Consider the following 26573-nt stretch of genomic DNA (forward strand, 5'->3'; position numbering starts at 1 on the left):
AGGGCAGCACACTGGTTAGTCTCAGTTCTGAAACTCACAAGCTTTCCAAGGCTAACAAACACCAGCAGAGGTTACAGTGTTTTCCCACCCACCCCTACAAGAGGATTGACTGTCCATATGTAACCTTTCCTGTCCCTAGTTTAGAAGGAAGACACACACACAGTCTCCACATTGCTGGAAGAAAGAACCAAGACTTTTCAGAATCTTTTCTTAGACTTTTGAAATAAAGCTTATTGTCTCATTTCTACAGCTGTTGGTAAATCAGGGTTTTAAGGATTCCAATCCTGCTGGCTTTATCCAGAGCATCAGTCTGGACAGACAGATGCAAGTGTTCTCACTGGCAGGCCCCACCAGTGTGTTAACCTCAGCCAGCCAATGTCGTGTCATTTCTTGATGCCTTCTTGATCTTGTATTTCTGATGAACACCAGGGGGTTCTTATTCACACCATAACATTCAAACTTAGCCCTGCACAAAGCACTTCCTGCTGGCATTGGACTGTGCCCACAGCCACAGGGTTTCAGCCCACAGATCTGCTGGCAGCATGCAGCACTGGCCCATCCTTTCAGAGCAGCCCTCACCATGGCCTCAGCTGCCCCAGGCCCAGAGGCAGGAACCATCTCTAGCAGCACCTTACCAATTTTACCTCCCTCAACAGTTCTTATCTCCTCTCTACTCCTCCTCAACACCATTTACAGTTCCATAGTGGGAACGCATAGCGAGTCACTACCAATATGTGCTTCTGCTCTAGGCTGAGTAAAAATAAACTTTATTCCTATACTGGGATTCCAGTTCATTGGAGGCATAACTCAACCACTGCACTGCACCATCAGAGATGGTGCCAGCAGAGCAACTTCCAAATTCGCTGCTGATCTTTTCCTCCCTTTAGAGAGCAGCTGCAAATCTGGGCAAACAGTCAAGTTTTCTTCTTTTTCTATTCAAGGATAAACAGTTTGTAACAAAAGAGAAAAAGCAGAAAGAATGTTTGGTATCTACTTTTATCATCTATGGCAACGCTTTAACCACCAGATATGCTGCATGTCCATAATTTGCCAGAACAGGAATTCCTAAACAATCACTGAAAATGCTAGGTACCCCACTTCTTGTCAGGTAGGGTGACAGGTGGCACACAGGTGAACTGATAAATTAAAAGACTGGTTTTTCACCTTCAAGTTCTACAGAAGTGTTATCCAGGATACAAGGACTTTGGATGCTCATAGAGGCCGCTTGAGTACTTTAAGCATTTCTGTATTAGGATATTTAAGCAGCTAAATACTTTGATGAAGTCTGTCTCCTCATTCAAAGCTGGAAATACATTACCATGAATATTTACCATGTCAAGTAAGGACATGAAACTTCACCAGCTCACACACACACATCTACCAGGCCAACCTATCAGCTCATTCTGAAGTTAGAAACTGCATCCTTAGCTAGTCACGCTGGTCTCACGAATTTTTCAGCCCCGTGTCCCTCTGAAACAGGCAAACACTATTTTAGGACACCAAATCCTCCCCATACACCCCCAAGAGGGGTCAAAATCCAGCAGAGCTGAATGCTACTCAACACTGAAGCAAAGCTTTATCAGAAATTGCTGAATCACAGTTCCTAGAAAGGGGTGTTGGGGGTGGGGGTGGAAATATTTTGCCTCTTCCATGCAGGGACCTTCAGGACAATGAATGCTATCATCTCTCCCTGCCCTTTGTAACAGCCAGGACCTGAAAGGCAGCCCCTAACATGCAGAGAGTACATAGCTTTAGGCTGTGCCTGGGGGATATGAGGCTGGACATTAGTAGGAATTTCTTCACGGAAAGGGCAATTAGATATTGGAATCGGCTGCCCAGGGAGGTGATGGACTCACTGTCCCTGGAGGGGTTTAAGGAAAGACTGGATGAGGCACTCAGTACCAAGGTCTGGTTGTTATGGTTCTGTTACGTGTTGGACTCGATGATCGCAGAGGTCTTTTCCAACCGGATTGATTCTGCGATGGATGTACTGCTGACACCCGAAATCAGGGTCTGTGTACCCACCACACCTCCATACGGAATGCAGAAGGTTAAGACTTCTTCTAATAGGGATGGGGTCCTGCACAAAAAGCTAGAGCTGGACTGCTAGGAGGCAATAGAACATTTATGTTATAGCGGATTGTAGCATACCGAGACAAAAGCCCTTTGCAGAGAGCCAGTAATGCGTACAATTAGAGTATTTCGCCTGCCAGCGCGGGAGGGAGATACCCACAACAACGTGACAAAGAGCTCCAGAGAGGTTACCCAGTGCACTGAAGTGGGGGCACGGACGGGGAAAGCGGCTCGTATCCCTTTCTCCCGCACATTCCGGGGCCGCGGATCCCCCGCCTTCCCCGGCCCCCGCCCCCGCCACCACCTCCGCACGGCCCCGCCCCGCGCGCCTGGCCCCACCCTCGGGGGGCCGGCGGCGTCCGCGGTCGCCGTGGAAACGGTCTACGTCATCGCGCCCGGCGCCACCGATTGGCGGGAATTGTTCGAGAAGGCAGCCGAGGGCGGAAGCGGAAGCCGCACGTGGAGCCGGTGAGTGGCTGCCGCAGTTTCTGGAAACTTCGCCTCATTGTCATATTTAAAGCGGCGGCGGCGCCGCTGCGTCCCCTCCCCGCCCGCCCGCCCGCGCACGCTACGGGGACCGGCGGCCGCAGCAGTACCAGGAGCGAGCCGGGCAGAGCGGGGGCCTCCCTTTGGCGCCGGGGCCATGGCCGTGGTGGGCTTTGATCTGGGCTTCCAGAGCTGCTACATCGCCGTGGCGCGGGCCGGCGGCATCGAGACCGTCGCCAACGAGTTCAGCGACCGGTGCACGCCGTGAGTGGGGGGGGATGGCGGGCGGGGGCCGGTCCGTGCCCGGCGGAGCGCCCGCCGTGGAGAAGCTGCTGGAAGTTTCGCGGTGGGGCGTGGGGGGGGGGGGTTCCCGCTGTGCGGGGCCAGCGCGTTCCCCGGTACTCGCCGGCTCCGAGGGCTGGCGGGGGGTCGGTACAGGGTGGCGGGGCCGGGCGGCAGCCCTCTGTGTGTCCCTCCGATCCGCTGTGTGCCCCCGTGCTCCCCTTCCCGCCCCAACCCGCTGTGTGCCTCCATCCCCTCAGCCGCTGGATCCCGCTGTGCCCCCCGCCCCGATCCCCGCCCGCGTTGTTCCCCTGTATTCCCCGGTCCCGGCCCGTTCTGTGCCGCGGAGCCGGAGCGCGTCCCGCGGGCAGTGCCCGGGGCTGCGGGGCCGTGCGGAGCCCGCTCGGGCCGTGCTGCGGCGGGCGGGGAGCGCCGGGGGCGGCAGGAGGATCCCCGGGGGGCAGCCCGGGGTAAGTGGGACACGGGCGGACACGCTCCCACTCGTGCTGCGGAGGATGGGCTCTGCCAGCTGCTCCAGGGCAGCTCTCCCTTAGTCAGAGGTTAGATATAGAAAGCCTCTGGCTCCAAGCAAGAGTTAGTTGACAAGTTGGAAGCAGCCATGCACAGACGGGTAGGGTGTAGTCCGGCTGTGAGCTCTGAATTGCGATCATCCTGTTTTACCGTTCGGATAAGCCATTGTGAAAAGTCCTGGACTCGGGCCAAGGCTTTAAGACGGAGAAAAGTCTTCCTCTAGTTTTTTACTACAGGAATGACACTTTGATAGAAAGACTTAAGTGTTTTATCTGCAGTAGTAGAAAACGAATCCGTGACAGTTCTCAGTCGTGTTTGTTGTCAGGACTGAGTTAATTAGCCTGTTGTTCTTTCCAGGTCGGTGGTTTCATTTGGATCCAAAAACAGAGCTATTGGTGTGGCAGCTAAAAACCAGGTAGGTAATTGCCTGCTGCTAACTGTTGAAGTACCCGTGTGTGTAAAGAGAGTTGGCTGTGTGTATTTAAAGCCAAACAGCCTCAGTTTCTTGTTGAGTCTTTTATTTTAGAAATGCTGCACTATGCTGCCAGGCTTTCTTTGGAGAAATGTGGGATGTTTTTGCTAGAATGCTCTCTCCTTCATTAATGTAATACTTTCCAGTGGAATATGTTCATATTCTGACAAGTTAAGGTCACTGGGTTTCTTTTCCTAATGATTGTATACAGGATTTTCCTGGTACTTGAAGGAAAACATTTTAAATTCTGTATATAGTCTCTTAAAATGAGATGTAAGGGGAGAGGTTTGGCTCAGATTCTTAAAGCTATTTAGGGTACCTTACTACCCTTGCATTTGCTGTAAATTAAATGCTGCTGGTTTTGAAGGTGCAAGTCCTTATTTTGGTTTTTTTTGTTGTTTTTGGTTTTGTTGTTTTTTTTTATTATTATTGAGGTGCTTTGAAAGATTGAATGTTTTCTTTATTAAAGTAGTATTTTCAGTTTAGAAGGAGAACTTGATTCCAACAAGTCTCAGAATAACAAACTGTAATGATGAAACAAATCCTTAGGTATTGTGTGTTGTTACATAACTGCTGCTGGGAGATCAAGCATGCAGCCTCGGCTGGCCTGTGCATCTCTCTCATGTAGCAAAGGACTGCAGTGGGTTTCCATGGAGAGAGCACTAAAGGAGACTTTATTCCACTGTAACAGCACTCCTCTTAATTTTAAATAGCCGAAGCAATACAAATACTTCACATGTTAACAAGCACATGCACATTCAGTTACAGGTTAGCATTCGGAGTAATGAAGTAAATACATGTGTTTGTGTTTCTTTCTTAAATTTCATTTCAGCATTGCTGAGTTGACTGCTGACATTGTTGCAAGTCAGAAACTAGTGTGATTCATTAGTGTGCAAAAATGAATTGTTACTCAAAATGAGAAATGATCTGAACCCAATGTACTCTCAAGCATCTTTCAGTATTGTTAGATTGTTCCAGTAGGTGCTGTGGAACAAGAAGTAAGCTGCAAGTGAGGCAGATTCTCTCTTAGATTGCATTTGCAAGTGTGTATTTGCAGTGATGAACACCTGTGACTTCAGACTAACCTGTATGCTGTTACTTGATTGTTTCATGCTTGGCTCTCCTAGAAGTTAAGGCTAAATATTTTTGCCAGGAAAAAAGAATGTAATACTTTAAATGATAAAAGATGACAGATCATTTATTTTTGTAGTTGTAAGTGGTCCAGTTTGGCTGATGATCTGAGATGTGAATTGTTTCTTTTGTAAATGTGAAAGTTTCCTGACATGGGCTACTGAGAGTTACATTTTTGGTGTCTTAGGGTGTAGTAGCTACTTAAATCAAGGAGTACAATGATTGTTTTCATTTGAAAAATAAAAAAAAAAACCAAAAAATCCCACAAAATAAAAAGGAGTTTTGACTGGTGACTTCTACTGTGTGATTTTGTGAGAGAGCTCAAAATACTTTAAGGTGCTGTCTTTAATATTTGAGAAATTGCTACTGGAGCAAATTTTCAGTGAATTTCTGTAACCTTTAGATAAGCATGGCAGCACTGGAGTTGAGAACAGTACATTAGTTAACAGATCATAATTCTCAGCTTTCTTAATTGTGACTAAGCAGGAAGATATTAAAACATGCTACAGACCTAATGGCATACAATTACTCTAAAAATATCTTAAGATTGTTCTCTTAGAAAAGGCTTTGAGGTTAATTCTAAATTAGGCTATAAAAGCTGCCAGAGTGTTTGTGCTTCTCTCCCCACTACATGGTAATAATTCCTGCTGCTACGTTCTTCAGCCATACAGCTGGGAAATACGTAGCATTCAAGCACTCTGAAGTTGTGGCTATACAAATAAATAAAACCATGCTGGGCAACGATCTTCAACATAGGAACCTAACTACTCAATCACATTTAAGTACTGGAATAGTTCCTGGCATGATTTTTGGCCTGTGTTAACTTGTGCTTGTACTATTAATTGCTGAGCACTGTTTGGTGATGAGAATAAACCAAGGATGACTCTCAGCAGGCAGTCCAAGTGTGACATCTTTCCACAGACACAGCTGTCTGAAAGTTACTGATTGTTAGTGGGAGTATGGCCTCCTTTTTTTGTCAGGGAGCTTTTCTGTAGGAGAACTGTCCTAGTTGAGTAGCTTTTTAATAAAGATGTAGCTCAAATTCTTCTGTCTCATGGTGGAAAATTTTTAATGCAACCAGGAATTGATGCTTTTCTTTGAGGGTAGTGAATGCTAGAAATATTCCTTGGTATGCTCAGCATTTGAGTTGCTATCATGCAGTCTGTTGGTGCCTGCCTAAATCTGTTTTGTAGATAATAACACACTTCTATAATTTCTCTCTAATAAAATAGAATTAAGTCTACTCTGAGATACTTGCATTATCTCTTTGGCTGCTCTAGTTGTCTGTTTTCTGTTGTGCTTTGCATTTCTGATAACGAATGCTTCTTTATGTCACTTGTTTGCTCTGGGGAGCTTGCATTGTAGTTTAGCACATAGTTCAAGCTGATGTTAGCAAAAAAAGTTTCAAGTTGTCTAAGCACTGTATTCTTCTTTGGTCTAGTGCAGCAATTTGAGTTGCTGCTAGGTGAGTGTGAACAAGGGAATGAAGTGATTTCAAAGTAGCTCAGGGAGAAAAAAGTAGCTATTGAAATATACGGGGACACTTAAGCTTGACACTTAGTAACTAGGAAAGCCCTTGCTTGTGCTAAATGTAATAATGTTTAAAGTGGAGGTGGTGTGGCTTGGGCTGGAGGGCCAGTTTACAGACAGAGAAGCCAGCTTCATATGTAGTTGCAATCTTTAAACATTTGAATTTGGTCTAAGTTCTGTCACCCAGGGTGGCAGAAGTGAGGTGCAAGGTGAGTGGCTCTGTTTGCCAGCACAATCAGCAGCAGAGTGCTCCAGTGCAGTGCACGGGGGGTTTCCTGAACTGGAGGAGTGTCACGGGGAGACAAGAGCTGCCAGAGGCCTGCAGCTTGAGTGGCAGTGGCTGATGGGACCTGGGTGGGGCCAGGAGCAGCAACAGCCGTTTCCCCCAAATATAAAAGAAGCCCTTAGGGAGCATGGGTGAGCAGGGTGTGGCACAGCAGTGTGCAGGAAGGTGCAGAGGCAGCACCAGCCCAGCCAAGGAGCAGTGGTACCCACCTGGCAGAAAGCCACGGCCTCGCTCAGCTTCACACCCGGCACAGCTGGCACAGCTGCCCAGACAGCTCTGGCAGGGACACACTGGGTGGCACTGCAGGGTGAGCCCTGCTCTCAGTACCAGTAGTGGGTGGCACTTGTAAGCACAGATGTGGGAATGTGCCCAGGTACTCTTCCACTTAGTGAAGAACTCTGGTGGGAGGTGAGTAGGTTGAGGACTATAAGGGAGTGTGAGAGAGAGAGATGATATATTGGAATTGCACCCTGCCTTCCCTGGGACATGCCTGGGAGGCAGACAGGACACACAGAGGATTCCTTTCTCTCTCCTCCACCTGCTGGAAAGCACTGACTTGAAGGGATAGGGAGCAATCTGTCACCAAGGTTAAGTTGGCCTATGTCAAAACTGCTTCCCTGGAGAAAAAGACGACAGTACCATAGGAGACTCCCTTTGGAAGGGAGCAGGAGGCCCAATATGCTGGCAGGAACCACTTCTTAGGAAAGTCTGCTGCCTCTCTGGGGTCCAAGTTCCTACCCTGGTATGGCTGTCAGATAATTATCCATTATTGGTTTCTCAGGTTGGCACTGATGAGGTGACCAGGAAGTCCAAGGGCAATCAGGAGAGATTTCATAGCCTTGGAATGACTGCTTAAGGGATCAGGAGCACAAATAGTGCTATCATGTGTTCTCTATCCTTCCAGTTGCAGGAAATAAAGGAGGAAACAGAAAAAGCCAGCAGACCAATATCTGAGCTTGGTGCCATTGGCAGAATTTGGGGGTTTTGATCATGGGTCAGTTTACATGACAGCAGGACTGCTAGCAACAGGCAGGGTACACCTGTCTCAGAGGGGGAAAAGGATCTTTGCACAGGAGCTAGCAGGGATCACTGAGAGCTTTAAACCAGATTTGGAGGGGGAAAGACATACAACTAAGTTTGCTAGAGATAAGCCTGGGGGGCACCACAGCAGTGTTTGAGAGAGAGTGAGGTCCTTCACTCTGCTGCCTTGGTGGAGATGGGATGGAGATCCATGCAGCAGTGGTGGCACAAGGGTTATTATTGATGTGTTTTAAAGCTGTGGAAGCTCCTGAGAATGGTCACATAGGAGCTGGGGCTTCTCCTCTGCAAAAATGTGGCAGGATCGATAGCCCAGCTGAATTGCCGGCCAGCAGGTATCAATGCCTGCAGCACAGGCCATAAAGAGGAGGAGCTGGACACCACTGTGCAGCAGTAAAACTGACACAGTTGCCATTATGGCAACATGGGAGTATGAGTGGCAGAACTGGGGTGTTACTTCTAACTGGTTTAAAACTGGCTGGTTAACCAGGCCCAGAGTGTTATGGTGAATGGAGTTAAATCTGGCTGGCAGCGTATCACCAATCGTGTCCCCAAGGCTCAGTACTGGGGGCCAGCCCTATCTGGTATTTTATTCAGTGATCTGGAAAAGGGGATCGAGTGCAGCTTCAGTCACTTTGGAGGTGAGGCCATATTGGACTGGAGTGTTGATCTGCTGGAGGGCAGGATGGCTTTACAAAAGAATGTAGACAGGCTGGATTGAAGGGTTGAGGGCCACTGTGTGAGGTTTAACGAGTGCAGTGTCCTGCACTTGAGACACAACAACCTCATGTAACACTACAGGGTGGGAGCAGGGTGGCTGGGGAGCTGCCTGATAGAAAAAGACCTGGGAGTGCTGTTTGGCAGTGGTTGAACATGAGCCTGCTGTGCCCAGGTGGCCAAGAAGGCCAATGGTGCCTTTGCCTGTGTCAGCAGTAGTGTGGCCAGCAGGACCAGGGCAGTGATTGTGCCCCTGCACTTGATACTGGTGAGGCCACACCTCAGATCCTGGGTTCAGTTTTGGGCCCCTCACTACAAGAAGGATGCTGAGGTGCTGGAGTGAATCCAGAAAAGGACAGTGGAGCTGGGGAAGGGTCTGGAGTGCAAGTCTGATGAGGAGCAGCTGAGGGAGCTGGGGGTGTTTAGCCTGGAGAAAAGGAAGCTCAGGTGTGTCCTTATCACTGTCTATAATAACCTAAAAGGAGCACAAAATTGTACCAGGAGAAGTTTAGATTAGCTGTTAGGAAAAGATTTTTTTCACTGAATGGTTTATAAACACCTGAACAGGCTGCCCAGGGAAGTGGTGGGGTCACTGTCCTGGGAGGTATGTAAAAGGTGTGTGGGTGTGGCTTTTGGGGACATTGGTGGACTTGGCTGTGTTAGGTAAATAGCTGGACTTGATCTGAAAGGCCTTTTTCAATTTAAGCAGTTCTATCATTCTAAATTAGTTGACTAAAGTAGTAGACTCTGTTGATCATGTTATTGTTCACTCAGTTGTCTCAAGGTTTCAGAGATAGATAGTTTTATAATCCTTAATAAGTAATGGTCTGTGTCTAACTTATTAATGAGCTGATAAAAAGTACCAGACAGTAATTACCAGTGTTAAGTAAAGCTGTGACAAGGGAGTGAGCAGTAGTCTGAAAACTTGACCTGTGCTTGGGAGCCTACAGAAGAGCACTGAACGTTGCAGGCTGATTAAGAGTGGATTTCTAAGTATCCTGTATTTCTTTACAGCAAATTACTCATGCCCACAACACTGTATCTAACTTCAAGAGATTCCATGGCCGTGCATTTAATGATCCTTTTGTTCAGAAGGAAAAAGAAAAGTTGAGCTATGATTTGGTTCCCATGAAGAATGGTGGAGTTGGAGTGAAGGTAAATCTGCAGTTTGTCTTTCTGGGTTGTATGGGTAAATCTGAAGTCTTACATTTCAGCACCTGAAATGAAAATATGGCTTTCTTTTAATTACCCTAAAGGTAGGTTGTTTTAATCTCTCTGTTAAAGAAGAGCTCTTCTATGAATAGACAGCTTTATCTTTAAATAGTGGATATTAACCTTCAAATTAAGGTTCATTTACAAATAATTGCTGAAATGCAAGTTTCCCTCTTGGCAAATTGCACCTCTAGCTCAAACACACTGGCAGAAAAACTGCTAAGATAATTACAAGGTTGTATGGTTTTACTTCAAAGTATGACTTTCTGCCACTTGTGTGGAATGCATTGCAGCTGACTTATTATGTGTTTTATAAACGCTTTAGAAAATAGTCAGAACTCTTCTTTAGAATGATGGCCTTAAATGAGTGGCAAGTGTGTCTTTAGTGGACTGCCTGGAGTCAGTTACTTGCAAAAAGGTGTTCAAAACCAGTTCCTATCACATTGCAGGTTTGGCTCTTGCTTACATTTCAAGGACTTCACTGATGCAATGTCAGTTTTTCATAGAATAGGTGCAGTTTACATTGTATCCATTTACAGAAATATGTACAATTACTGATAATGAAGCCCTGCTGGCATAACAATCAGTGTTGCTTCACTGTTGAAGACTTTAGCTTGAACTGGTCCCTCACAACTTCAGTATAGATCCTAAGTAGTGAATAGATCACAGAAAAAAAGGGAAGATCCTTTTTCTTTTGCTGTTTGTGATTTGTGAGGTTAACAGATAAATTCAGACAGAAATTATTGGTTTCCTTTAATCTGTGTGTAGGAGTCTTGTACTATGAGAGTCTAGTATTGGGAGAACTCTACTACTTGGTATTTTTCCTTATTTTCTTAGGCTGATTGGAGAACAAATTAGTATTTATTTGTATTTAACTATGGTTAAAAAGTTTTAATAATTGATTCAGTAAAATTCAATAAGACTGGGAGGTTTAGAGAACAATTTTTCTATTAAAACCAAAATGCCTCATTTTTCCCCAAAACATACTGAGTGAATAAAAGTGTTACTTTCAAGCATCAGCTGTAACATATTACTTCACTTCATCATTGTCATGTGTCCTATTGCATGATAAAAATGGTGCTTCAAGAATAATTTTTGCTAAGAGAGCAATAAATAAACTTTTTGTTAAGGTTTATCTTAAGCTTTTAGTTGCTTCATATGCATAGGTGAACTGTTGTTGCACAGTTATTCCTTTCAGAGACGCCTCACATATTTGAGTAGAGGGATAAAAATGCCAAGGAAAAATATATAGCAAGTACTTCTGTACATTTTTTGCATTTGGCATCAGTTTGAAAAATGATGGCTGTTTTTACTTAATGGTGTGCCACATTTTAAACGTGTCATTTTTGGCAATTTCCTTAATCTATGGAGTTGATACAGTTCTTGATGTTTTAAGACAGAATGGAATTATTGCTTCTATAAGCACTCAGCTGGGAAATTAAATTGTAAACTGAAGTTCTATAATGAAATAATGAAGCATGTTGTGATTCATAGAGTATTAGCCAGCAGTGTATCAAAGAACATTAAATGTATGCAATTTTCTATCAGTTGAACTAATGGAATTATTTTACCTATTCTGTCCAGGTCATGTACATGGATGAGGAGCACATCTTCAGTGTGGAACAGATTTCAGCTATGCTGTTGACTAAATTGAAGGAGACTGCAGAGAGTAACCTGAAAAAGCCAGTAACAGACTGTGTTATTTCTGTAAGTAATTGTAGTGCGCAGGAACATTATGTCTTTTAACTTCAGCTATTGAGGGCATTTTGTTTCTATTCATGCAGAGTGAAAAAGAACTCTGTTAAGCACTTACAAAGGGATTAATCCAAACTAGGTTTAGAGCTTCTGACTTAAAGAAATCCCAGGGCTGCTGCCATATTCCAGGCCCTGACTAACTTAATGAACTCATTCTCTTGGAAATGTCTGGTCCTTTGGACCCAAAATGTTTCTGGATCCAGGTATAAATCCTTCTGGAACAGCTTGCTTTCATGACTAAGCATACTAATTACTCATTGAAGTAAATACATATGTTGGTGTTTTTCTTGGATTTAAAACAATTTGATAACAGCTTTGAACAATTTCCTTTGTTTATGAAGATTTGCCCTCTGTCAGCTGAAAATTTTAGTTTCTGCTGTGTTTATCTTCATCCTTTCAGCAAACTTTGTTTTGTTTCTTTCACTGTTATGACTGCACAGAAAATGACCTCAGATCAAGATCAGTCATTCCATTGCAAAGCCCCAGTATAAAATAACACCTGCCTCTCTGTTCTCAATGACTCTGAACAAGTCTGTCTTATGTTGCATCTAGGAATATTTAGCTCTGTTATTATTAGAAATGTTGATTCTCCAGTTGAACCTGGAAAGCTAGTTCTTCATGTGGCCCTGGAGGGGGGACATCAGAAGGCACTGTCCAATGCCAGTGCTAGAGATCTGTAGAAAATTTTCAGCAGCCTATTCCTTCAGAATTTCTTAGCACTTCTTGCCCAAAGTAATTTCTGCCAAAATAGATTCTCTTCATTTGTTATCCCCTATTTCTTTGCATCTCTCACATCTGTAGTATTGCTGTGTGCTTTTAGTTCCCTCTTTCCTTGTTTGGACAGGAGTCTACCTGCTAGCTCTGATTAAGGTATTCCATGTCACTCTCTTCATAATATCCAGTTTCACATTTTGAGCCAGCACTTACTGTTATTAGCATTTGTATACAAATAACTCATTTGTTTCTTGCTAGTGTGTGCTCATGTAAACTAGCTGATGCTGTTTTAATTCCATGTCTGACTAGAATATTTGAAGTGTCAATTCAGTATGGTAGTTGCATTTTAGAGGCTTGCAGTAAGTATCTTCCTCAAAGAGGAGGAATAGATACAATTTTTAAATTAATACTTTCAAATAAGTGGTGTAATGTCTCATTTTCTGGAAATAACTTTGTATTCTCACCTACTTTCTTCAGGTTCCATCATTTTTCACAGATGCTGAAAGGAGGTCCCTTCTGGATGCAGCTCAGATTGTTGGTCTAAATTGTCTTAGATTAATGAATGACATGACAGCAGGTAAGTAGGATAAAATAGCAGTTCCTGCAATTGACAGGCGGGATAGAGGGTCCATTTAATTACTTTAAGAAAAAGGACTGACTTGAAAAGGCAAATATAAGACATAAATATTTGAAAAACTTGTGTTCTTTTCTTGGTTTAATGTCTTCTGTGTGAATGGGTAGATGAGATCAAGCTTAATTGATAATTATTTCCCTGAGCACTTATTTAGGAGTCACTACATGTGCCTGGACTACTTGTTCATTTAGTGTACTGCCCAGATCCACAGTTGCAGGAGTTAGACAGTCCTAAAGGAAGTTCCTTGATTAAACATCAACACATCATAACTTCCAAGGCTTTTTTTTCAGTATAGTCAGGATTTTAAGCAGACACATGGCTCTGCTGACCATTTATACAACACTCAGACAAAACTTCCCAGCTTGGAAGATACTCACTGGAAATACAAAACTGGGTTTGGGTTTTGTTGTTAAGATGTTCTATGTTTTTGATTACTTTGCAAGGCAAAAAGAAACAAGCCCAAACAAATGCTTAGGGAGCATATACATGACTAAGGGAGTAAGTTCTGCTTTTCAGGTCCTACAGCTTAGATTAATGGGACAAAGCTTCCATGAAGATAGTGTATGTTCACAGGTGTATGTCTGGATTTGTCTTTATGCTTTTGATCTTATAGCTTAATGTTCACAGGGTTGTTGTGGTATGCCACTGGAAATTAGAGATTGTGTGGATAATACCTGACACTTCTTTTGCAGTGGCTCTGAATTATGGAATTTATAAACAAGACCTTCCAGCTCCTGAAGAGAAGCCACGGATAGTTGTGTTTGTTGATACGGGACATTCTGCATTTCAAGTATCAGCCTGTGCATTCAACAAGAGTAAACTGAAGGTAGTAAGATTAAATGGAAATAAAAGGGTTTACCAGCAATTAGAATCAAATAGCCTGCCAATCTGCCTTCTTTTTTAAATTCTGAAATAATTTAATGCATGGAAAGTGGCAACGAGTCAAAAGGCAAAGGTTTTCATCAGTGTCCTTCATTTCATTAGAATTGTTTCAAACAGGCTGTAAATTTCTTGCAATACACAAATGTAAGATAACTAATACTAGTGCTATAATTTATTTTGCTTTATCTAAATGAGTGTGTGTATGGATGAAAATTTTGAATACTTAGGATTGTCACTTCGTTACTTAGTCTTATTTCCTCTGTAAAAGTGAAGATCAATTTTTGGCGGATGTGATTGTGCATTGGAAGATAGGCTGACCTGTCCCCAACAGTATTTTGAAGCAAGGACTTGCTGATACTGGAAGACTGCTATTCCCTGTGATTTTATTAGTGTTAAACTAAATAATTGTGTTCTTTTAAACCAGGTACTTGGGACTGCATTTGACCCTTTCCTTGGTGGGAGAAACTTTGATGGAAAGCTGGTAGATTACTTTTGTGCAGAAATAAAATCAAAGTACAAACTAGATCCAAAAACCAAAGTTCGGGCTCTTCTTCGTCTGTATCAGGAATGTGAGAAACTGAAGAAACTGATGAGTTCAAATAGCACAGACATTCCCCTAAATATTGAGTGTTTCATGAATGATACTGATGTATCTGGAAAAATGAACAGGTGAGTTCTGTACCAGACAGGCATTTGCTTTAGTGGCCATTTTTTCAAGCAGTGTTTCTTTCAGTGTTTGAAAGAAACTTAATGTGCTAAAATTAAGTGTAAGTGCCGAATAGCTGTGGCATTTTGTAATGCTAGAATAGCTAAGGCTGGGAAATGGGATGTTCAGCTACCTGAGTAATGTTTCAGTGCAATAAAGCATACATAAAAATTTAGATTCTTTTTGTAGAATATGGTCTTAAAACCATGGATTGATGCTTGCAAACCAGAAGGTTGGTTGCATATTTTGACTTTCTGCATATTTTAGGTAACTTAAATCCCATACTCTCTTAAGATAGGAACAATTTAAGCTTTGTTTCTTTTTTTCTGTTCTTAGTGTACTGTGGAATTGATAGAGAAATGGAGGGCAGAAACAATGCTTAGAGGTGATGAATTGATTATGGTCCAAGTGTAAATGAAGTCTCTCTCTCTTGCACATGTTCACAGGCATGGCTTCATTTGTTCTGTAGCTACTGCTAAGAGTGGTGGGTTGTTTTTCTTCCAGTATTTAGGCAACAGTTTTTCATCATAAAGGAAGTGTCAGTGTTTTCTGATTTATCTGTAACATCTGCTCTGAGGCAAATACATAGCAGCTGCCCAAACAAAACCTTTATCTTATTTAACTACATTGATAGTGGCTTAGGAAAATTTGAAAGCAGCTGTTTGTGTACTACCCTGTCTATGGTTGCCACTTTGGCCTACTCACAGGAGTTTAGCTTTAGATCTCTGCAGTGTAGTTAACCAACCTAGTCAGCATCGGTTTGGAAACAAATACCAGGCAAGGTTCTTGTGGGACAGACATTCTTTAGTTAATTCCATTTTTTTTTTCTTAGGTCACAATTTGAAGAATTGTGTGCTGACCTGCTGCAGAGGATAGAGATGCCTCTGCTTTCATTAATGGAACAAACACAGCTGAAAGTGGAAGATGTAAATGCTGTAGAGATTGTGGGAGGAGCAACCCGTATTCCTGCTGTCAAAGAGAGGATTGCTAAATTCTTTGGCAAGGATGTCAGTACAACACTGAATGCAGATGAAGCCATAGCTAGGGGCTGTGCTCTGCAGGTATAGTACTGGCAGCACTTGATGAAATTAAAAGATGTATTTCTTCCATGAAGAATAGGTCAAGCAGTTATGAAAAATTGTAGAAGTGGTCCATTTTAACGTACTCAAGGGAACATACATGTTCACTAGGTCTTTTTATGGGACTGTACTGTTTAAAAAGATCAGCGTAGTCCTCCCTGCTGCAGTACTCTATTGCAGGGTGCATTCTGTAAGCAGCCCACTCTGCTCTTCAGAAGAACACAATCTAGGGATCTTAATTGCCAAAAATTCAAGTTGTTGTCAAGCTGAAAGTTACTTTTACTCAACAAGATATAAGAAGTATTGATGGAGAGCCCAAACTACTGCAAGTTTGACTTTCCTGGTATCCAGCTTGCCATTAATGTGAAACAGGCTTTATTCTGTCTCCCTCCCATTTTTACTGTTTCCAGCTATATTTTACAAGCAAACCACACATTCTGTATTCTTCCTTTTCTCCTTTAACTTCTTGTCTTATTTCACCCTCTTCTCTTGGACTTGTTTCTTTACTCTGTCTCACTGACAGCTTCCCATTGCCAGCTATCAGTTGTGTTTGGGGAAAGAAGCAAGACCCTTTAGATAAACACTTCTTTTAGGAGTAAGCACTGCAGAATTTCCCTTTTTTATAGTCCTGCTATTTTCTTAGTGTTACCTTTACTCACAAGCTGCAAAAGACCTGCTAACACAGCACATAAACACTTGTGTGTGAGATTTCTCATACTGTGTTGAAATTGAGTATTGAAATAGTCCTGCCTGGTAAAATCAATACAGTTCTCACTTGTTTGAAAATTTTTTGCTGTCATGTGTAGTGGAGTAGAGGAGTTAACCAGCTTTAATGCAAGCTTTTTTGTTGTTTGTTTTTTATTATTTTTTCAGTGTGCCATTCTTTCTCCGGCTTTTAAAGTGAGAGAATTTTCTGTGACAGATGCTACGCCTTTTCCAATATCTCTGCTGTGGAACACAGAAGCAGAGGACACTGAAGGGTAGGTAGCTCAGACTGCCATTCCATGAAGCTTTTGACCTTCATAATTCAGGGGTCATGTTCTTGCTTGCATTTAAACTAGGATTTTGGCATTCACATGCAGAAAACCCATAGGCCATGTACCAGAGATGGTTGACAGAGAAGATCGTGAAGACATAGGTTGAAATTTGAACTGTAATTCCTCATTTGTAAAAACATAAAGATTTTTAAAAAGTAAGTGAAAGAGCTACCAACTAGTATCTTGTCTTGCCTTTATCTGGTTGTCAGGATTAGGAATATAAAATTAGATCAGTGCTTGGGTCCTGGTTCCACTTTGCCTTCTGGCTTTTCATTCTTTACTCAAGGTGTTCCTGACACCTAAGATTCTTGATTTATTAGTAATGTTAGGTACTATGGAAATATTGTGAACTTATATGGATGCTATTTATCTGGCTGCAGGAGGAATTTAACACCTAGCAGAAATTTAACATTTGTAAGAGTGATTTCTTGCTGCAGTCTCATATGACTGACATCTGTTTCTAATTGTGCCATGCCTGTGGGAAATGCAATTGTTTTCTAGGATGTAAAGAGCTCCAAGTTCAACCTGTGGAAAAATCATGGTTCTAGAGGGATCTATTCATACTTTTTTCATGTTCTTTGTAGTTTAGCTTTTTTTTCTTCCTGTCTGTTTTCTGTGGAGGTGCAGGGCCTAATTGTTCTGTCACCTATGAGAGCAGCCTGTGGGTTCATGTTCTAGGTAAAGCTCTCATTTTCTCACATCTAGGTTATTAGATGAGATCTTCCACAGTTAGGAGACAAAGCTTAGTTGGAAATTGGGATCAGGCTGGCATAATAGCGGGCACGCCATAGAACATGAAGTAAAGCTGGTTGTTTTTCTGTCATGTTGAGGAATGAATAATAATCTGGTGTCAGGGCTCTCAACTGAGCCATGCAACGTAAATGAGCAAGGAATTAACAGGGCTATAATTATCCCTTTGAGACTAAGGAAGGGTGCAAATTATGATTCAAAATACACCATTTCAAGCTCTAATAGTGGAATAGGACAAGTTCTCATCACAGTAGAGAACAGTAAATCCTTTTCCTTGCAGTACAGTAGTAAGGTGTCTTTATTGGAATTGTTCAGAAGGGTAAATGTTTCAAAGCATGATATTCCTCTAAAGAGTTCTGACCCTATATCAAAACTTTTCAGCTCAAATACACTGCTAAAAGTGATACTTTTCCCTTAATTACAGAGTTCATGAGGTCTTCAGCAGAAATCATGCAGCACCCTTTTCTAAGGTACTTACATTCTATAGGAAAGGTCCATTTGAGCTAGAAGCTTTTTATTCTGATCCTAATGGAGTCCCATATCCTGAGTCAAAAATTGGTAAGTAGTTGTCCTGGAAATAGTGTTGTCTCCAATAGAACAATTTGAAATCAAAGAGTAACTGTTGTGCAGTATGGTTATGATGTATATATTCAGGCTTTTGTCTCTGAAGGACTCAGAATGTTCCCATTCCTGAGACAACTGAATTGGTATTTTTTATTTTTCTTGCTTATAATGTTGCTTTGGCTGAATGAAGAAATGAGGGGGAACAAATCAATGCCTACAACTAAAATGTGGTTATGACTACTAAAGATAGCTTTTTAACTTTTTAAATCTTCTTTTCTGCTTATCACTGAAGCAAGCTAGGAATAATTGAATAATATCTCCTATATATAAAAAAAAGCATGTCTTGAATAACTAGTTGTTTTTACCTATGCCTTCTGGGACTGACATAATGCTGAGTAACTTCTAATCAAAGCAGTCTGAAATAGTGGCAGCTACAAGACTACAGTATTGATTTGTCTGTGTAACATTTCTAAGCAGTTCTTTCATACTTGTTGACAAATTGCAGCACTTGACAGTGTTGATACTTGCAAAGAGCTTACAACGTGGTTAGTTAGAAAAAGACTGATGGTAAAGACAGGCCAATTAAATAATTGTTCTTGAGTTGTAAGCATGCAATTAAATGTTGTTTGTTTGCATGCCATGTATTTTGAAAAACCAGCACAAGGGAGAGGGGCTTATTACAAGCACAAGTAGTGACAGTACAAGGGGGAATAGCTTTAAAAACTGCAAAAGAGCTGGTTTAGATTAGATATTTGGAGCAAAGTCTTTGCTGTGAGGGTGGTGAGGCACTGGAGTAGGTTTCCCATAGAAGTTGTGGATTCCCCATCCTTGGAGGTATTTAAGACCAGGTTGGATGAGGTCCTGAGCAACCTGGTCCAATGAAAGGCAGGGAGTTTGGAATGTAGTCTTTAAGGTCACTTCCAACCCAGGCCATTCTATGATTCTCTGACTGTATTCTGTAGTTACAGAAACATCACACTGCCTTTTGTGGCTAACTCTTACCATAAAGACTGATGGTGGGGTTTGGCAGTGTTCAATTAATTTGGCTTTGACAAATGAGAAACTGTTTATCTGCTGTTCTGAAAACTGGTAAGAACAGAACTGAAGATCAGATTTGTTTCAACTCAGTTGCCAGTTAATTCTTTGCTCAGAACAGAATTATTGGTATGACTAATGGGTGAAGTAGTAGTTCTAATGAGACTGGCAAAAGAGAGAACAGGTCACACAACTCCAGTATTATTGGATTTATAAGAGAGAGGATTATATTCCATAGCCTGTGAGAAAGGCAGGTAAAGGCTTGTGCATTTGTGATCTAGATCTGTTGCTGAAAGAATGGTGTGTGCAAATATGTATATTTGGCCTGTGAATTTGGGCAGCTTGTACTTTGCAGCTAAGTGAGCATTCTGGTCTCCAGGTCACTCTTTTGGTAATCCATGCATAAGGAAAAATGTCTGCAGTTAATGTCAAGGACATCTGATTGTTCATTTATTGTTGAATTAATTGTCAGTCTATTAGTTTTACAATGCTTGTTTCAAGTATTACAGTAGTTACAGAACAATTAGGTTCTGCCCAAGAATAAAAGGTAATGGCAGACTTGCATGGATGTTAGAAGCTGTAAGGAAAGCCTCTAGAAATACTGCTTCTGTGTTGGGCAGTAACTTGTATTAGAAAGGCACCACTTTATATTGGCATTAGACTAAGCCCTTCAGTAGTTTTCTTTCAGCCCACTAGTAACACAGAGAGCACCAGTTTTGTATTTACTCTGTATTAGTTGTGTCAGGAAAACCTACTCTTCGCTTTATAAGATGAAGGTAGCTGAAAAGCAGTGTACTTTGGTTTTGTTGGGGTTTTTTTTCTGGTAGTACTGATTTAATTTGAGGGACTGTGAGATTAGCATGGAGGCTTCATTAAATATTTAGAAAACAGTTTGTCTATGAAAAAGGGAGATGTTTTCTTGGCTCTGTAATATTACCTACTTAATTCCACTGTGTGAGTTTTGATTCTTTTGGTTTTAGGTAGGTATGTTATCCAGAATGTGGCAGCCCAGAAAGATGGAGAGAAGTCTAAAGTCAAAGTGAAAGTCCGTGTCAATACTCATGGCATTTTCAGTGTGTCCACTGCATCTATGGTAGAACCAGTTAAAAGTGAAGAGTGTGAAGATGTTAGTGTTGAGACTGAAGTGGAAGCTCAGGACCAGAGGTCTATTGAAAACTTCAGTGATGTAAGTTGACCTTTCTTGTGTGTGAATGTCCTTAATGATTGATGAAAGTGTGTTCTGCTGTTACATACTCTGGAAGAAAAATACCTTCCTCTACGGAAGCAAAAGGAGATTAATTTTAAGATGTGTGTAGCTGTCAGGAAATTGTCTTTACAAGAACAGGAGATAATTTGTGGTATCTTGAAAGCGTGTGGATTTCAAAATCAGTTATCGTGCGAAGTGCCAAATAGTGACAGGTTGAGGTTTGAGGGTGGGGTTGCTTACAGCTGCCATAGTTATCCAACTGTTCCAAACAGGAAAACTAGATTTGGATTGTTAATTATCCATGCACTTTGTGTTGAAAGAATTTGTATGTAATGGATTTGTACTGATCCCCTTTGTATCAGTAAAGTTTTTTGAAACTTTTTTTTTGAAAGGGAAAGCTGAATTGTTTTCTACAGCATTAAAGGAGAGGGGAGCACTGGGGAATAATGCACATTGTTATAGTCTACTTGATCTTTTAATAGTTTTGAGGGGGAAAAAGTAAACATTATGACTCAAGAAATTAAAAGCCCCTTTTTGTAAGAGAAAGTGGTAGCACGTGCACACACGCACACAAGTATTGTGCAGCAAGCCTGGCACTGGTAACATTTTCATGAACTCCTTCTGAACTTGCACCCAGTCTGTATCTCCATAGCTGAAGCGTGTGTGTTTCTGCGTGTGCACAGAATGCTGTGTAGGGCACTTTGTACCGTACGTGCGTCAGAAGTGACGTGCCCTATACTTAAATGCAAGTGCACATGCCTTCTACATCCTTTGTGCCTGGGCTTTCATTTCAGAAAAATATCCAGCAAGAGAACAGTGAGGCTGGAACACAGTCCCAGGTACAAACTGATGGTCAGCAAACGTCACAGTCTCCCCCTTCATCAGAACCTCCCTCTGAAGAAAACAAAATCCCAGATGTCAAGAAAGTGAGTGACCCTTTAACTCTGTTGAAAATGTTATCCTATATAATGGCTTTTAAAATGGTAATATATTTCAGGAAAAGTAGGAACTTGGTGTTGGAACCTTTTTCATTTTCACACCTTTACTATAGTGAAAAATAATATCTGTATCTTGTGATGATTTCTGTACAGAGTTTGCAAAAGGATTCCTGCAAGAAGCCTTTCTCTACCACTTCCATGTCTTCTTGCAGTGTTGTACAACTCGTTTATTTGGGTTGCAGACATTTCAATTTAACCAGCAGTTAAAGGCCAAGCTTATTAAGCCTGCTGAGGCAAGCTGGGATCAGGAATTCATAAACCTAAAAGGAAACAATCAGTGTGAAACATTTGTCTGCATGTTATTGATAGTGATTTCATTTTTTTCATCAGTATGAGATGAAAAATGCTTTGGGTTAAAATCTTAAGGCCTATCAGCATCATTAGTGAACTGCTACGTTACACATGAACACTTCTGGAAAATCTGCAAACACAGCATATATCTGAGAAATGTCCTTGCTGCAGCTCAGTGCTTACTGTCTCGAAACAGACTCCAAGGAGACTAGGATAGGAGGTGGAATCCCCAAAAGGAAAGTGCCTCATGAGCATATTTTGAAGATTTTAAAAGAACATAGAAAAACCTTTGTGTGTTCTTCCTCTGAATGTGTCTTTCATCATAGCAGTACTTCATCAGAAAGAAGTCAGGAAAATTATCTTATTTTTCTTCTTTCTAACTCAGACAAATGAGAAGAAAGGTGATCAGCCCCCAGAAGCTAAAAAACCCAAGATAAAAGTGAAGAATGTGGAACTGCCCATTGAAGCTAACTTGGTTTGGCAGTTAGGAAAAGATCTCCTCAATATGTATATTGAAACAGAGGTGAGTTAGTGTGGTTTAGACTGCTTTCTTGTGTGCAGTTATTAACCATTCACCTGCTTCTCAAGGCAACCTCTGTTCTTGTACTGTCACCCTGGAGTGTGGGCTCAATTAACAGTGAGCTAACATACTGTCTGCCTTCTAACACATAACTGACAAATGTTTATCAGAAAGACTGAAATGTCCTTTACAGCAATTACTATTGGAGCACTGATCCATGGAATGGCATCACAGATTCATTTAAACTGTTGTAATCCAGAGAAGTGCAACCCCTTTCTTCAGATGAGTCTACTGCATAATAATGAGAATTTCAACAGTTAGGTGAACAAAGGCCTCTGGGAGACTTTACAGGAGCTGTGCTTTGTAGAATGCTGTTTGAACATTGTTATTTTTTAATTAAAATATTTTCTGTGGTATACAGGGAAAGATGATTATGCAAGATAAACTGGAGAAAGAAAGAAATGATGCAAAGAATGCAGTGGAGGAATATGTATATGAGTTCAGGGACAAGTTGTCTGGACCATATGAAAAGTTTGTTTGTGAAAAGGTAGGTTATGGTTTCAGGAACTTCTTCAAAAATACCAAGTACCTGTTTTGTATACCTTGGTTAAACTTGCTCAAAGCCACCCTAAACGTAGCTGCAAAACCAGAACTTCATTTGAATGATGGCAGTGACTAACTCAGAATAAGCTTAGGTGTAACAAATACATATCCCTGAAAAAAAGTTTTGTCACAAATGGAGTAAAGTTTTGTTTCCAATTGGAACTGGTGACTGGAAGGGGAAACTGTGTTGCTTTATGTGTAACCAAAACCATGAATTAGAGTTACACCCCAAGCATAAGCCTAATCAAAGACAAAAGTCTGTAAATGCTACCTTTGTTGTAGATGTGTGTTTCTTAGTCCAGAAGCTGGCATGGTTTAAGTAACTAAATTAGGCAAAAGCTGCAGTAGAAATTAAATTTTTATAGAGGAGGCTAAGGATTCATGTGTATATTTACCTCTGTTATGTTCCTTCAAGACAAACATGGTTGATTGGTGTGTATTTCAGTGTTTGATGTGTTGAATTATATTGACACACAGGATCTGCAGGGATTCTCTGCCCTCCTAGCAGAGACAGAAGGCTGGCTGTATGAGGAGGGTGAAGATGAAGCAAAGCAGGTGTATGTAGAAAAATTAGAGAATTTAAAGGTAGGCCTGTTAATATGCCCGAAAAGCAAAATTTCCAAAAGACTGTGCTAAACAACATTAATGAATGTTAATGAATCACATAAACATGGAGAAATTGCTTTTTCTAGAAATTAGGTACTCCAATTGAAATGCGCTTCCAAGAAGCAGAGGAACGACCAAAGCTATTACAAGAATTGGGACACAGACTCCAGTATTATGCTACAATAGCTGGGGAATTCAGGAATAAAGTAAGTGGCCTTTTTTTAACCACAGTGCTTCCGTGAGGCTCATTGGCTGGAGGGCTTCAAATGCACTTTCAGATGAGCTGTGAACTACTGCTATATAGGTCACAAATTTAACACCACAAATGTTTCCCAGTACTCAAAAAAAATCTCATGCAGTGTGTCATATCTTCAGTTGCTTGATACTTCTGGATGTTTCCAGGCTGAAGAGGGTGTTCTAATAAAGAGTTTAGACTTGTGGTCTGATTCTTGACCTTTAAAAAACTGATCTGTTATTTAGAAATGCACTCCTCTTCCAGTTCTTTCAGGGACGAGAATTATTGTATGGTGAGCATTAGTGTAAAACCTAGCTGCAGCTAAAGTAAAAACCACAATTTTGTTACATGTGGGTATTTGAGGTTTGGTTTTTTGTGGGGTTTTTGTGTTTGGTTTGTTTTCCATTACTATTTGTAGATTATGTTCTTGATAACTTTGCAGTCTGAAAACTTGCTCCTTGAATTTCAGCTTAAAGAATTTTAATAGGATGGCTCACAACACTCAGACTAATTAATAATAAATAATAATAAATAATAAATAAATCTGAGACTTAACATCAGAAACAATTATGTCTTCACAGCTATAGATAAGAAAATTAAGTGAAATCATAGCAGTAGTAGTGTTGTATGTGAAATAACTAACATCATTGTAAATAGTATATTTAAAAACTTAGCTTTATTTAAGAATTCTAAATACGGATTCATTGGTTGTGTTGCTGTAAGTAGGTCCTTCTCCGGATAGTAGTTAATTGTGTAACTGTAGCATTGTAGGGAATGCTAAAGTTGAAAACTGTGGTCCTTTCCCTGTACATCAGAATCTCAATGTCTAAACTATCTTGGGTGCAGGTAGCTCCTCCAGAACGGGAGGGAACGTTTTTTTTATCAGCTTTGTTAAGAATGTTATATTTTTTGCATGACTTTTTTGTGAAGCTTCTATGCCCTCTGTGAAACAGATTGCTTGTTCATTTGGGTAAAGGAAGCTTTATATTCTCATCTGTATTTCCTGTTGTCTCTTGCTGTAATGGATCTCCCTTGTGGCTAACTTCTATTTGTTTTGACCATTGGAAGAGATTTACAAGTTATAAATAATTGAGATAGACTTGTTGGCATAAATTCATTACATTATTAACACTTGACATTATTAACTAATACAAAATGTTTGTATTTGGACAGGATGAGAAATACATCCATATCGATGAGATGGAAATGATGAAAGTCGAGAAGTGTGTTAGTGAAGTTGTAGAGTGGATGAACAATGCTGTGAGTGCACAGGCTAAGAAGAGCTTAGATCAGGATCCAGCTGTGCATTCAAGTGAAATTAAGGCAAAGCTACAAGTAAGTACCATAAGAAACTACCTTTAGAAGTTGGTGCTAAAAGTAGACTGGTATCTGTGCCTTTTGTCTTTCCCAGTTTCATCGTGCTGCTCTAGTGTTCTTGAAAGGTAGAAAGTACAGAAAGGAGGAGATCCAGCAGAAAGAAGAGGAGCTCTAGTGTACTGTATACAATTCTGTGGAGCTCATTGATATTTTGTCTTTCAGTCACCTTAAAAACTCATGTTGTTTTTCAGTATTCTACTGAGACAAAAGAGTATTGAAAAAAACCAATGTGAAATCCAAAATACTTAGTTGAACTTCGCCCACAGAACATCAGAAAGTATACCAATTTATTTCAGAGTACAATAAGTACTTTACTTTGGTCTCAGGGGAACAAATGCAGAATTTCCAATTTCAAACAGTTTTTTGGACACAGGACTTTTTGCACTAGTGAAGCTGGTGGCTCCTTAATGCACATTCTGCCCACATCTTTTCCATCTTTTTTAGGAGTTAAACAATGTCTGTGAGCCTGTTGTGACACAACCAAAACCAAAAGTTGACTCTCCTAAGGAGGAAAACCCATTAAGTGAGCAGAGTGATTATAAAACTGAAGACATGGGAGATGACAAAAATTCTGAAATGCCTCAGCAAAACGGTGAATGTCATCCAGGTGATCAAAACACCATTAACATGGATCTGGACTAAGCCACTGCACTTGCAGCAAATTATTTCATCCCATGACAGAAGATGTTTTGGCTGTCATATGTGATGGGGGTGGGAATGCATTGTTTTGGAAACTATTTATATTTTTTTTCTTAAGACTTGTCTGGGAATATGTTATGTTGTGGGAGGAAGAATAGTAAAAGTGTTGGTCATGACTATCCTAAAAGGAAAATTGCCTTGGTAACTTTCAGATTCCTGTGGAATTGTGAGTTCATACTAAGCTTCTGTGCAGTATTTAACCATTTGCATCACTAAAGATGAAAAGAAGCCCTTGCTTTGAAATGTACTGCTCCTTTAAAAGGTTGTAATCGAAACACTCGAGGCATTTGTAGATGCCAAGGTAGTTTTCTTTTGTCTGGACATCTAATTGGGTATGTCAGAAAAAGCCAGTGTCTGTCCCCTTCACAAGGACTTTGCAGAAGAACTCCTTCTGTCTGAGGTTTTTGATTGTTGCAGTCCAAAGTACTTATCAGGTAATGAGATGGTGAAATGTGTTAGTAGCATGCAGAAACGCTTACGTTTCATCTCTTGCTAAACAATGCATTTTTCATGTGGGGTACATAAAATGAAGGAAATGCTAATTCTGTTAGTGTTATTGTGAAGCTTTTTAAAGAGCTTTGAAATAAAGTTCATTTTACTGGTATCTCCTGACCTCTTGAGTTTAACTGCTCACAGTACTTCGGCTCCAAGTGTTGCCCTCCTCACAGTGTGACAGGCCATTGCTTTTTGTTCCTGTGCAGGAGTCATAAACACTTAAAACTCACACTTCGCACAGAACCAGTTGTACAGTGAGAAGAATGTAATTTAGCCCCTTAACAAGTAATGCCTCTTTCTTTTCTTTGGCCCAAGTGTTGTAAACACCTGAAAGAACCCGAAAACTTCACAGATGTTAGAGCATAGGACAGTGCTTGTAACTGATGCCTATATAATTTAGGTTACAAGGTGCTTATATAACTTGAATTATAAGATATCCATATAACCTAATGTATATGTATAACCTGATACCAATATAACCTGAATCATAACTTTTATACCTGTGTAACCTGATATAAATAACTTTCTATACAATGTAATGGCTAGTATGTGGTAAACTAGTTGCTTAATGCTGAATAGACAAAAAAGATGGAAAAACTCACCAGGTGGACAGTTTTAGAGATAGATA

General features: G+C 41.1%; 1 protein-coding gene across 2 annotated transcripts; it reads left to right on the forward strand.

The window, feature by feature from the left end:
• Nucleotides 1-2539: 2539 nt before the first annotated feature.
• On the forward strand, nucleotides 2540-26054 carry HSPH1 (heat shock protein family H (Hsp110) member 1). Of its 2 annotated transcripts, XM_054627692.2 has the most exons (18): nucleotides 2541-2823; nucleotides 3730-3787; nucleotides 9561-9701; nucleotides 11343-11465; nucleotides 12705-12804; nucleotides 13554-13687; nucleotides 14168-14412; nucleotides 15282-15510; nucleotides 16402-16508; nucleotides 17740-17873; nucleotides 19895-20100; nucleotides 20916-21047; nucleotides 21796-21933; nucleotides 22352-22477; nucleotides 23011-23118; nucleotides 23226-23345; nucleotides 24548-24709; nucleotides 25196-26054. In XM_054627692.2, exons 1-18 carry the CDS (start codon nucleotides 2717-2719, stop codon nucleotides 25391-25393), a joined length of 2568 nt encoding a protein of 855 aa, XP_054483667.2. In that variant the 5' UTR covers nucleotides 2541-2716; the 3' UTR covers nucleotides 25394-26054. The 2 variants fall into 2 exon arrangements, with proteins under 2 accessions (XP_054483668.2, XP_054483667.2); XM_054627693.2 differs by lacking the exon at nucleotides 20916-21047 and having other exon boundaries at nucleotides 2540-2823.
• The last annotated feature ends 519 nt before the right edge of the window (nucleotides 26055-26573 follow it).

Source organism: Agelaius phoeniceus, chromosome 2 (genome assembly GCF_051311805.1).
Source record: "Agelaius phoeniceus isolate bAgePho1 chromosome 2, bAgePho1.hap1, whole genome shotgun sequence".
NCBI lineage: Eukaryota > Metazoa > Chordata > Aves > Passeriformes > Icteridae > Agelaius > Agelaius phoeniceus.